This window comes from Diabrotica undecimpunctata, chromosome 7 (assembly GCF_040954645.1).
Source record: "Diabrotica undecimpunctata isolate CICGRU chromosome 7, icDiaUnde3, whole genome shotgun sequence".
Taxonomy (NCBI): domain Eukaryota; kingdom Metazoa; phylum Arthropoda; class Insecta; order Coleoptera; family Chrysomelidae; genus Diabrotica; species Diabrotica undecimpunctata.
This window is the reverse complement of record NC_092809.1, coordinates 39,631,045-39,645,472: the sequence shown is the minus strand read 5'-3', so window position 1 is coordinate 39,645,472 and position 14,428 is coordinate 39,631,045. Positions and strand designations below refer to the sequence as shown.

Here is a 14,428-nt window from a genome sequence, read left to right as displayed (position 1 = left end):
TAGTGTTATTTTAATTTATTTGTGTATTTTAACTACACAATATCAAATTTAACAACATTTTAAGATTCTTGATCTTGGAGTTTGGCAATGTAGGACTTCTTTTTCTGTGTAACACGGTCCTTGCGTTCAGCCAAAGTAAGCTTCCTACGGTTCCATCTCTTCGCTGGTGCAGGAGCCTTTTCTGCCTTCTTTTCTAATTCTGGATTTGCACGAATGGCAGCATGGGCATTCTTGTACATATTTTCAACCTAAAACAAGAAAATTACAACTCAATTATTTTACAGAAAATCATCAATGAATCAATAGCAAATTTAACTAAAAGCTTTATTGAAAAAATGTACCATGTTTTACATTAATTATAGCAAAAGTGCCAAAATTAAGAACAAAACATGAAATAATTAATGTAGTCCAATTGCGACACAGCTATCTTATTTAACAGAAAGCAGTAATTAAAATTGGACGAACAGCTAACAATTAACTATAAACAAGCATATTACCTGGTCAGCATTAATTCCCAACTTAATGTACTGACTGAATTGCCTCTTGAACGCTTCTGGATCTTCCTCCTCCAGTGATTTCATATAATCAGCAACATGGACGCCAAAAATGTGATTTCTGTGGACCTCAGCATTGAAGCTTTTTGATTCACTGTCAAAACCAGGGAATCTTTTTGTAGAGTGGGGAATGTTTAAGCCTCCATCAACTGCTCCTTTCATGGCTCCAAAGACACGGGCACCAGTACTTGTACGGTTTAAACCTGTATCTAAGTAACACCTGGAATAAAAAGGCTTCAGTCAAGTTTGCTAGCAATAAATAAAAGTTCTTAATAAATTTGGGATAACAGATGAGAGCAGCAAAACTGTCTGAACTAAAAAAGCCCAAATAAATTTTTAAGCATCTTTAAGCACAACAGAAGTAATAGGAAAATTGCTTAGTGAAGAAAATGCAATATTTCATAGGGTTTAAAGGAATACAGTATACTGGGTGGTGAATCATCAAACAGGCCATAGGAAACTTGGGAAAAACTAATGAATTCCTACTTCCCTAATTATTTTACACCAAGGTCATGAGAAACTGTTGAAGAACAGATATGAGAGATCTGTATTGGAAACAAATGTTAAAATTGCTCTAGTAATTAAATACATTTCAAAATTTACAAATATTAGTACATTTGCCAGACTATTGTTGTAAAAGTTAGGCAACACACAGTGTAGAATGGGTTGTGTTTGGTCACAATGAAGTTAGATATTAATAATATTTGAATTGTCATTATTTTCATTTTATGATTTATTATTTAAAAAAACAAGAAAGTTGATAAATGTACTTAGTTGAGGAGAATGTGGCAATAATAATGATGTTATTTCAGGCAATAGTGACTACACTGTCAGTTCTTTATTTAGCATAAAACATCCCAATAGACCAATAATGGGCTTGGAATGAAATTATTTCAAGTCATTCATAATTCCAGTCTTAAAAATTTTAAAACAAAATAAATTCTCTTACAATACAAATAAATTGTTTTACAGACAATCATGAATAAATCGATAGCTAATTTAAGTAAAAGCTATACTGAAAATGTTAAGATTTTAATAGAAATGTACCACGTTTTACATTAATTGTAGCAAGTGCCAAAATTAAGAACAAAACATGAAATAATTACTTTAGTCCAATTGCGACACAGCCATCTTATTTAACTACAGAAAGCAGTAATTAAAATTGGACGAACAGAAAAATATATATAAATTTCAATGTCATCAAAAACTAACAGAAGGAAATGCTGAGAGATGAGAGGAATATAATGAAATTTTGGAGAGGGCTGGCTAATGTAATTAGATAATTAAAAAAAATTGTTTAGCAATGAATGTACATTTACTTTAAAGAATGAACCAAATGTTCAAAAATATGATTTCATCAACAGGAAGGCCTGAAAATCTTACTGAAAACAATACTGAATATCCTCACAAAATAAATGTCTTAGGAATATTAGACATACAATTGGAAAAATTTTTTGTGAGGAAAATTTAAATTCAGAAAAGTTTTGATTTTGTACAAGAGATTTTACTGAGACTTGCAGAAGGAACTCCAGATGAAGGAGAAATTTGGTTTCAAATGAATTTGTGCCCTGCACACAATAGCCAGGAGGTTAAGTTTTATTAAAAACAGTTTTAATAATTGTTTGATTGGACATACTGAGTCCAAAAGGATGGATTGCTTAAACATAATCTTATGTTTAGAAATTAAACATTATTTTTTATTCATTCTTAAAATAACAAAAATGTAGTTATAATTAGAAATGTACAGTCTCAGTATTTTCAAACTTTTATAAAATCCTTTTAATTGTTGCATAACCTGGAATTGGTCTATTAGAATATCTTACATTAAATAAACATCTGGCAGTGCTTGCATTATTGCCTAAATAAAACATTGCTGATTTTTCCTTATCTGAGTAGGTTTCATAACTTTATTGAATTTGGAATTTCCTATGACACATTTGATGATTTACCACCCGGTATGTGGATATCTATGAGATACTAACTATGATTAAACGGATGGACATCTTGTCTATAGAGCTATGATGTATGCCACTAAATATTAGGAAGTCTCACATGTGATCCTGGGAGTTAATTAAATGATAGTTAAACTCTGATCTTGTGTTCCATCTTAAACTGATTACAATATAAAGAACTGTCAATATAAAAATTAAAGAAGCAAAGGAAATGTGGTAAAACATAATAAGTGATGACATAGAAGGTCTAGATAGTAAAGAAAATCCTCCATAAAAAAAAACTTAATATATATACTCATTCTGACAAAAAATTACAACAAAAGGTTAAAAGATAAAAGGAATTTGTAGAAAAATCATTAACCAACATTGCAACAGGTGCTGAGGTGTGATATGGAGAGACTTCTAAATGTAGAGGTGTTCAGCACCCACCAGCATTACACAACTGTTTTAAAACTACAATCTTAAACTGATTGTGCAACTGTTTTGTGATCTCTACGCTGATATTGGTTTCCAATCAGTCTAAAACTGATTTTGTTTGACCTTCCTACCATGATCACAGTTGCTGAACATTTACGAAACATTGTAGAATATAAATACTTTCAGATCAATCAAATTATATGTAAATTAAAGAATGGTAAATTTTTTTTGGTTTAATTATTTCAACTTGATGTAGATGATTTTTTACTTTAATTCATAGAAAAATGAATAACCTCTATAGATGCTAACAAAATATTTTCAAGTACAATCAGTTTCAGGCTGTAGTTATCAAAAAAGTTTATTTATTTCAAGGGTAGAACTATTTACAATAAAATACAAAAAATAAACTCCTGGACAAAATTAACGCACCACTCATGTTTTTCTCAATAATCTTTATTTATTGATAATTTACTGTACGACAAGTTGCCTATGGACCTTGTTTGACAGTAACAGTTGTTATGTAAGCTAATAATAGTCTTGTTTTAACAATAATTTGTATTAAACTTCGTTTTAGACTAAAAGTGAGTTAAACTTTTCATAAAAAGTGCCAATTAAATCAAAGTTCTTGTGAGAAACAAGCTTTTTATTGAGATATTTTCATCACATACATGTTTGCAAGTTCATTTACATAGAAATCAAATAAAAAAATGAACCACCAAAGAAATTTGTCAATGGAGGAGGCAGTGCGAGCATCGACCCTCCTAGAAGAAAGATATTCAATGCGATACGTTGCAGGTTTGTTAGGAAGACACCCTTCCAGCATCAGTCGGAAGGTAAGGCTATATAATGAAACAGGGTCGTACCATCGAAGACCAGGGCAAGGGAAAACGTTGCACTAATCAAATTGATGATCGTTTTTTGAGACAACGTGCTCTCAGAGATAGGAGAGTCACCAGCAATTTTCTAAAAAATGAACTAGCAGATGTTCAAAATGTCGCAATATCGTCTCGAATAGTTAGAAGACGTTTACATGAAACAGAATTGAGCAACAGGAAACCGGCCAAAAGAACCTTGCTGACCAGAGAACACAGGGTTCAGAGATTTAATTTTGCAAGATTGCATCAAAATTGGACCATCGATGATTGGAAACGAGTTCTTTTCTCCGATGAGACTAGAGTAAGCCTAAAAGCTCTAGATGGTCGTGAGCGTGTCTGGCGAAGGCAAGGAGAAAGGTTTGGCAGCTGCAATATCTCTCCTAAAGTACCTTTTGGTGGTGGCTCTAAAATGTTTTGGGGAGGAGTTTGTTTTGAAGTTCGTACGGAGTTGGTCCCCATACATACGAGGTCTATGAATTCCCATTATTACTTAGACAACATTATTGTCGAACATGTAATACCTTTTGCTCCTTTTCTTGGACCTAATTTTTTATTCATGCAAGACAACGCTCGTGCTCATGTAGCTTGACATGTTATTGGCTACCTAAATGATGTTGACATTCCATTATTAGAGTGGCCACCTAACAGTCCGGACATGAATTCTATAGAACATCTATGGGACTATCTCAAAACAAAAAGATTCGAAGTCGTGGACCCCCTATTGCTAATCACAACCAACTCATTGACGCCGTTATTGAAGAATGGGAGATTATTCCGCAAGCTTTTGTTGAACATTTGATATCAAGCATGCCTCGACGCATAAATGCAGTCATAAGAAGTAGAGGAGGTCCTACACGGTATTAGTGTTGACCCAGATGCATATTATTGTGTTATTTTACTGATTTTTTTCTTTTTGCAATTTGGAGTTATGCTAGCTTATTTACGCATTTCCGGCAAAAACAAATTTTTAAAGAAACAATAAGGCAAATTAAGGTCATGATAAAGTCATGCTGGACTTATTTGTAGGTGTTTATTATTATTTCAATGTAACTTAGTTTTATTTTGTGTTCATATTGTAAATATTTAGATTAATTAAAGTGGTGCGTTAATTTTGTCCAGGAGTTTAGTAAAAAGTGAAGATCATGTACAATAAACATCAAAAAACAAAGAAACAATAAAATTCATGACACATAAGAGATAGTTCTACAAGCATAAGTGTTACAACACATATATTATTAAAAGGAAAGCTTGTTGCTGAAAACAGAAGTTCTAAAATTACTGAATGATAATATTACATCTTTGAAAGTGGCACAGATTTGACCTTAAATCAGAATCCACAACTAACTGAAGCAAATATGACAAATTTAGATTCATCACCTTAATCACTTATTTATCTATATAAAATCTGAAATATATATAAGTAAATTCTCAATTTGAATTCAAACGGGCCTTTGGGAAAAGAGGCACTCTTTTTGCAACACAAAAAACATGAATTGAGCAGGCCAGAAATATTTACAACCCATTGATGTAAATTATGTGCAACTGAAAACTAAGCTTAGTTGTTTGAAATTAATGAGTTACCAAATGCTACATTTTTGCTGTGTCCTGTGTGATATTTAGGTGTGGACACTATACCTAGACACCTACTAGAATCCTCAGAATATTAGCCAAAGCCTAACAATTATTGAAGGAAAAATAGAAGACCATAGGCATAGATAGAATGTAATGGCTTCACATTGGTGCGTAACAGGCATGACTGTAGAATATTAAAGAATAGGAAAGATTTTGATATAGTTATAACAAACATCCAGTAATGGAGTGTACCAGAACATTTTTTCTAACATAAGTAATACAAAAATACAGACATTTCTCACATTTGGTCCCAGTGAAGATAGCCTCAAATTAGCAGTCAATTAAGTTTCACGGAATGAAATATTGTGTTGGCAGTGTTGCCATGTCCTTATGATGTATATGTTATATGCTTCAAATACAAAGAGATAAAGCTTTTAAAATGTATTTTTATTATAAAATCCACAAGGAAAATAATTCCTGCAGCTGGCTGTATACCACGTATCACAAAAAGAGGTTAATCTTTGTATATGGGTATATTTTATAAAAACCCTAAAAGGGCTACATTAAAAACACGAATGTTTTCAGAACAACAGTTCCATCATCAGGTTACCATGCCTGAGCCACCAAAATATTTGGGTAAATACCCTTTAAAATATATTGTGTTACCGAAGATAGTACATAATGTTGATAATATTATTTGATGTTTAATATTTTAATTAAATTTTACTTCAGGTAACATACACCCATGCTTTAAGTGAGTTCCAATGTCCGGAGAGTAAACCTCTTCAAACGGACTTCAGCTGGTTAAAAAAATATTAAACATCAAATAATATTATCAACATTATGTACTATCTTCGGTAACACAATATATTTTAAAGGATATTTACAAAAATATTTTGGTGGCTCAGGCATGGTAACCTGTATTTTAACCTGATGATGGAACTGTTGTTCCAAAAACGGTCGTGTTTTTAATGTAGCCCTTTTATAAAATATACCCATATACAAAGATTAACCTCTTTTTATTATATTATTTTATGGATTCTGCAATTGTATACCTTATATAATATAAAACAATAATGAATTAATATTTGTTTCGGTTGATATTAATTGCAATTAATTATTAGGAAATTTTTTGGCAATTGCCCTTTTGATAGGTTAGCGGATAGATTTGGCAATAGACTCAGAACCCTCAACCACCAGTTGACAGATCTCGCTTCAATTTATACTGACATTTTACTACCCATTTACTTTTAAAATCTGTTTTAAAACTATTTACTTTTTCTTTTTTTGGTAATTGTAGTAGAAGTATTAGTTTTTAAATATCTTATTGCTTTTGATTGCATATGTTTCATTTGTAATGTAAATTCCAACACTGCCAAACACCAATATTTCATTCTGTCAAAACCATTTGAGACCATCTTCACTGGGACCTAATGTGAAAACATCACTTTTTATATATCAATATCTACATATAAAAATATAACTTACACTACCAGATCACATTTTCAATAGATTCAAATTAGTTTGATCATGTATAAACTGAAAATACAATGTCAGACTTGAATGTTGAGTGTTCACTTAGGCAACAGTACGCAATTTACCCAAGCAATCACCAATCCAAGATCTGACAGCGCCCCCAGTGTCTTAACTTCGGAGATCTTACGGGATCCGGTGTTTAACAACTGAGGTAAACCGTTGCCTTTAATAATGCTAGTAAAAGAATGTTTTGTCCTAAAAGCAAAATTGTTTATTGACACAATATTCATATTAATATTTACACATTGTCAAAATAGTTTACCTGAATGCGCCTGGTCCTTGCTCAGCAGCTTCCACATTGTATTCATCCCCAGTAACATCAGTGGTGCCACTGTATAAATTGTCAAGTCCCAATTTTTTTAAGAGCCTCCTTGCTAAAAGTAAACCAGTAGCGTAGGCAGCAGCATAGTTGGTAAGACCAGTTTTAATTCCATATCTTAAATAATATAAAGATTAAGTAAGCTCAGTTGGCTATATAACTATGAAATATTCAAGACCAACTAAATTATACTAACTTTGGCAATTCATGGGAGTAAGCAGCACATACAATCTTGTCTCCTTCAATACGAGCGTAAGCAATTTGACAAGTAATGTCCCTGTTGGAAATACGTACAATCAGACGGTACTTAGGAGTGTTGTACTTGTTCTTGTCTTGAACAATCAATCGTTTACGAGCATAGTAGTCAGTTTTTCCTTGCCTACGCCTCTTGAATTTAACCTGGAATCTCTTGAAGTACTGTTTGTTCTTAACAACTTTCACAAAACCCTAAAACACGATAAAAACCTCTTTATTTAAACTACAATTGATGGAACATGCCAATATAAAAATCTTAAAACATCCTATGTGTATAAATAATTAAACAAATATTAATAACACATTTCCAAACAGAATTACATTCTGTACTATTTTTAAAATATATTTTGTTTAGTACTTACCATGTTTCAAATGTATGCACAAATTTTATTCGTTACCTACGGTTCAACCTCCTCCGCGGTTCACAAGCAAAAGATAGAGTTGTCAATGTCAACTTGTCAAAAGCACAATCTCATCTCAGAATTCTCAGATACACATATACCAACTTTTCAGGATAGCCAACATTTAATTCTTAACAATCACTAAATTGAAAATTGTATTTCTCTGAAATTATAATTTTACAATAATTTATTTATTATTATTGTAAATTACATAATATAATAATAAAGGAATTATTATTAGATACCTGAAAATTATATTATTTAAAAACGTAATCATTTCTTATAAAAAAAATGCTCCTCCTATAAAGAGGATAAAAATAAATCAGTCTATTATACAAAGTTTATTTTCTTAAAGCTAGGATAAATTCTCCACAAGCGTATGTTTTTAAAACAATAATCCAAATTATTTGAAGGTGTAAATTTTACTGTAAATAAAATATTTCAGCATGGAACTGGCTCTTAAATGCAAAATTTTTTTCAGTCGTAGCATAAGGGATATCGTATAAAATTCGTTTTGCACATTGCTCGGCACATTTAAGGTACTTTAAAACTTACCACAGCAAAAAAAGAAAGAAATGAGGAACGAGGTAAATGATAAGACAACTATAGAGAAAGAAGTCATAAAAAGGGGGGCTTGTCTGAACTCCAATATATAACATACAAAAATATACAAACTACAGGGTAAATAGAGCTACTTAGCCATACTATAATTAAAGAAATAAACTCTCATATGTAGCGTCCGGATTTCTAAGCATAATGATTATGGTAAATAATAAAAGCAGGAATATTTTCTTTATAACTATGAACGAAATATGCAATAATAACTCATATGACATCACTTTTTTTTGGTTTCTTTTATTTTATATGACATTTTTGAATTGAGCTTATTTGGTGATTTTTATATGTACATATAATATTCTTATCGTGTTTGTATTTGACCTAATTTTTATATGATTCTATGCTTCAAAACATAGTCAATAAAAGCCTGTCAAAAAATATTAATTAGGTAGTTATATCGACATTTTTGCTAATCTTTATTTGTGAATATTTTCGCTCATATCTATGCGGTATATGACAAATATTAAAGAAAAACAGGGAATTCAACAGCGATGTGCACCAAATTTTCATAGATTTCCAGCAAGCATATGATTTCATAAAAATAAGCAAATTGTGGATAGCATTGTTAAAAATGGGAATACCAAGAAAATTAGTTGAATTAACGCAAATGTGCGTGACAGACTCATATGCGCAAGTAAAGATAGAAAGCAGAACATCGATGCCATTTGGTATAAATTGAGGACTTCAGGCAGGGGACCCCTTGTCACCATTGCTGTTTAATTTTGCTTTAGAATATGCAATAAGTAAAATATCGTCTGAGCTGACAGGAGGATTTGCTGATCAAGTATCAAAACTGTTGCTGGCCTTTGCTGATGATATAGATGCAGTCACGCATTCTACAAGAGACGTAAGAGAGGTGTTTTCACAGCTCGAGGAGGAAACAGGTAGTCTGGGTTTCCGAATAAATGAAGAAAAGACGAAATACATGGTGGTAACCAAAAATTCAAGACCAAGAGTTAGGCAGAACATCAGTATTAATGATCACAACTTTAAAGTAGTAAAGAAGTTTAAATACCTGGGGGCGATAATCACAGCGGACAACCATATAGAAAAAGAGGTCTTAGCAAGGATAGCTGCGGGAAATAGAGCATTATATTCCTTTTCAACATTATTAAGATCGCAGCTGCTAAAAAGAAAATCTAAATTAACACGGAGAAGACGCCGCAAGGCTGAATTGGTGACTCTGTATGGAACTGAAAACATAGCTAGACATATCAAGGCAAACCGAATAAGATGGGCAGGTCACGTGGTATGATCAGACGATGACAGAGTGTTAAAGACAGTGTTTTTTGAAAGACCAGATGGTAGAAGATCAGTAGGCCGACCGAGAAAAAGATGGAAGGATGATGTTGAAGCCGATTTATCTAGAATTGGGGAACAACAATGGGAAATAGAAGCGCAAGATCGTAGAGGATGGAGGGCGATAGTGGATACGGCGAAGGCTCACTCCGAGTTGTAAAGCCTGTGAAGAAGAAGAAGAAGAAGAAGAAGATATCTATGCGGTATTTGTGTTAAATATTTGTGAATAAATTAAAATGCCACAGCCAAAACCAATCTTAACTGACTAGATAAAAGAATATAAAGAGTTAACATGTGAAGATGGTAAATAATTTTGTAGAGCATGTGTAAAGACGATAAGTTTTAAAAGATAAAAGAAATAATAAATTAGACTTACTCACAATCAATTTAATTTAACTATCCAGACGACCAGTTTCGCTTTCTACAATAAGCAAAGCATCTTCAGGTCTCGATACAAAGTTAAATAAATGCTGAAATAATAAACCCATATTAGGGTGTTGTCTACTAAAGATAAACCAAGATAGATGATATAAATTACAGTAATTATGCCAATATTACATGTCTGGTTTTTCAAAATGAATAAAATGTTTAAGCAGACAAGGTAAGACCCACAAATTGGTAAAATAGTCTATTAAACTGTAATAAATTAATGAATGAACAAATAAATAAATCATTACTTACATGCCGGTACTCTATTAATTGATGGTTGAAAGAACATCTAGAAAGAACTATTGTATACAATAGCCGACTTGAGTTCTCCAATCAACAATACAGGATAGTTTGAACCATGTTCTTTCAACCATCAATTAATAGAGTACCGGCATGTAGGTAATGTTTTATTTATTTGTTCATTCATTAATTTATTACAGTTTAATAGACTATTTTACCAATTTGTGGGTCTTACCTTGTCTGCTTAAACATTTTATTCATTTTGAAAAACCACAGAGATGTAATATTGGCATAATTACTGTAATTTATATAATGTATATCATCTATCTTTGTTTATCTTTATTAGACAATACCCTAATATGGGTTTATTATTTCAGCATTTATTTAACTTTGTATCGAGACCTGAAGATGCTTTGCATATTGTAGAAAGCGAAACCGGTCGTCTGGATAGTTAAATTAAATTGATTGTGAGTAAGTCTAATTTATTATTTCTTTTACCTTTTGAAATGGACTCACACAAGCAACACATTCATGATTACGATAAGTTTTATTTTACAAAAAATTTATTTAAAAATCCTTTATAAAAGGTATATAATTAAAACACCCAATCGGGCTATATCACAAAACGTTTTTGGAATCCATATTCCATCATCAGTGTGTCTAGGTGTACATGTTGAACTTTATCTCAGGACCAGCAACCTCCTGTAGAGTCTTAAGTTGCCATGTTATCAATTCCAATTGTAACTTTAACATCATAACATATAAGATCCAATAATGTAACCTAAATTCAAATTAATTTAACGGATTTTTACCCAAATATTTAGTGGCTCAAAAAAAAACACTGATGATGGAATATGGATTCCGAAAACGTTTTGTGACATAGCCCGATTGGGTGTTTTAATTATATACCTTTTATAAAGGATTTTTGAATACATTTTTTGTGATACATGGTATACAGCCAGCTACAGGAACTTAGTTTCCTTGTGGATTTTTTTTTACAAATTCTTCATATCCATAGGGTGGTACCTTAATAATGCGAAAAAATTTAGTTGAGTTTTCTGTTTAAAAAAATATTATACATATGTGTTCTTGTTTCTATAGAAATACATAGATAAAGTTTTGAAATAATATAATAATAATAAAATAAAGTATTTGAAATAATGTTGATGAAAAATGGGAACAAATTTTCATTAAAGCTTCTTTAAGGTGCAACTTTTTAGAAAAATATTGCCTAACACACCATTACCACCTGAACCAACTTTAACTGATCCACCAATCTCAAAACCCCCTCCAATTTTTATATATGGCGTGAATGACAATAGCAAAATGATAAATAATTTAGCTCAAGTAGTAGAAGTATAAACTTACTTTACTAAAGCCTTAACAAACACCACAATAAAAATTTTACCAAAGACAGCGGAATTCTACAGAATACTAGTACATCACGTACGAGAGGACAAATCATCCACCATACATACCAATCTAAGAAAGACAGAGTATACAGAGCAGTTATTCGAGATCTACATCACTCCTTTCCGATAGATGAAATAAAAGCGGAAATCCAGAAAAAGGGTCATAAGGTAAGGAACGTTACAAATGTCAGACACGGATTGAGCCGTGAACCATTACCATTATTTTTTGTGGACCTCGAGCCTCAAACGAATAACAAAGAAATATTTGAACTACAGTATATACAACATTGTAAAATAAGGGTAGAACCACTGAGAATTAAAAGAAATATACCACAATGTACACGATGTTAAGAATATGGTCACAGTAAAACGTACTGTGCAAAACCATATAATTACGTAAAATGCGCTAGATCACACAACATAAAGGACTGCAAGAAACCAAAAAACACGCCAGCAACATGCACTAACTGCAACGGAGACCATCCTTCTAATTACAGAGGATGTTCTGTTTATCGTGAACTACTAAATGTCAGATACCATGACAAATCAAAACAAATCACCACTCAAAATCCTGTCAATAATCCCAATGTAAATATACCTACCCAACATCATGCTCATAATTTCAACAGAATCAGTTATAGAGATATTGCCATTGGAAACATAAATGCAGATAACAAAAATAACAACAATGAATTGGCAGATAAACTATCAAATTTCCTAAACGAATTCAAAAATATGTTCTCTCAACTCTTAAACCAAAATAGCATGATTTTAACCATGTTAACTACAGTCATTAATAAAATAACAAAATAGCTTTCAAGTCACTACGAATTGCGTCGTGGAATGCTAATGGTATTTCAAACCATATACTAGAGATATCACTGTTTTTAAAAATGTATAATATGGACATTCTATTAATATCTGAAAGCCATGCCACACAAAGAACTGTTATTAAGATACCTTACTATACTGTGTATTATGCAAACCATCCAGACGGAGGAGCACATGCAGGTTCTGCCGTTATTATCAAAAATTAAACACTATGCAGTCCAACCTTATATTACGGAAAAAATTCAAGCAGCAATCATTAAAATTAAAACCAACACCTCTCTCAGTGTATCATCAGTCTACAGCCCACTTAGACATCCAATTTCAAGCGAAGAGTATCATGATTTCATACAAACTCTTGAATCCAAATTCATAGTAGCACGAGACTGGAATGCCAAACACACCACATAGGGTTCGAGATTAATCACGCTTAAAGGTCGAGCATTAATGAATATCATCCTACAAAATAACTTAAGATACTTATCTACGGGAGAACCCACATACTGGCCTACCAATGCCAACAAAATCTCAGATTTGATAGATTTTGCTGTAACAAAAGGGATAGCTGACATCCATAGTGCAATAGAGTCAAACTTCGATTTAACATCAGATCACAGTACAATAATAATAATTTTAAGTATTCACATAATATGGAGAACACCACCACCCAAACTCACAACTAAAAGAAGAAACTGGGATGTTTTCCAAAATTCTGTAAATACAAAAATTATACTAGATATTAGGATAAAAGAAAACGAAGATGTAGAGAAAGCAGTAGACTATTTAACAACAGTTTTACAAAAAACAGGATTGGAAGCAACACCACAGCGCCAATGAAGTATGCAAGAAAACCATAATATCCCCTTTCATATAAGAGAACTTGTAGCAGAAAAAAGAAGAGCTCGACGCATATGGCAACAAACGAGAAATCCACTAAATAAAACGTACCTTAATAGGATAAGTCATAGGCTAAATAGAGCATTCCATGAAGAAAAAACGAATCTTTCCAATTTTATGTTTCGAACCTCTCACATGAAGACCACTCCATATAGAAAGCTACAAAAAAAAATGTAAACGACCGACAATAACAAATTCACCTTTAAGAAAAACAGATATGACCTGGGCTCGCACAAACGCAGAAAAAACAACAGTATTCGCAGAGCATCTTGCAACTCTATTCGCAGCACCAGAGACTAATAACGATGAAATAAGAATGTACCTCGAAACTCCATGTCAACTATCTCCTCATTTGATAACATTTACTCCGACATAGGTTCGACAATAAATAAAAATGCTAATTCCAAAGAAAGCTCCTGGCTATTATTTGATAACAGGAGAATTACTTCAGAAGCTACCGAGAAAAGCAGTGGTGTTATTAACAATAATATATAACAGCATAGTACGTCATTGATACTTTCCAATACAATGGAAAATTGCTCAAGTTACTATGATTCCGAAACCTGGCAAGCCCGCAACGCAATCAAATTCATATCGCCCTATAAGCCTACTCCCAATAATGTCGAAAGTATTAGAAAGGCTACTATTACATAAAATCGAGCAAGTTAGTCCCATAAACAAAATTATACCACAACACCAATTCGGATTTAGACGTGAACACTCAACCATCCAACAATGCCACAAAATAGTAAATATAATTAAAACAACTCTCGAAGAGAAAAAGTTTTGCGCTGGAGTGTTTCTAGATATACAACAGGCATTTG

At 32.2% G+C, this 14,428-nt stretch overlaps 1 protein-coding gene across 1 annotated transcript; it reads right to left on the bottom strand.

The window, feature by feature from the left end:
- RpL5 (ribosomal protein L5) lies at positions 1–7,991 on the bottom strand. Its single transcript, XM_072537140.1, has 5 exons — positions 7,843–7,991; positions 7,422–7,672; positions 7,169–7,342; positions 498–774; positions 1–248 (listed from the first exon to the last, which is right to left on the bottom strand). Exons 1-5 carry the CDS (start codon positions 7,843–7,845, stop codon positions 60–62), a joined length of 894 nt encoding a protein of 297 aa, XP_072393241.1. The 5' UTR covers positions 7,846–7,991; the 3' UTR covers positions 1–59.
- Positions 7,992–14,428: the final 6,437 nt, after the last annotated feature.

Bases quoted from the DNA above. Each gene is read 5' to 3' on its own strand.
- RpL5 (XM_072537140.1), bottom strand. The intron at 7,343-7,421 runs GTTAGTATAATT...ATATTATTTAAG, and splicing joins TACTCCCATGAATTGCCAAA to ATATGGAATTAAAACTGGTC. The intron at 249-497 runs GTAATATGCTTG...TTCTTGTTTTAG, and splicing joins TGGGAATTAATGCTGACCAG to GTTGAAAATATGTACAAGAA.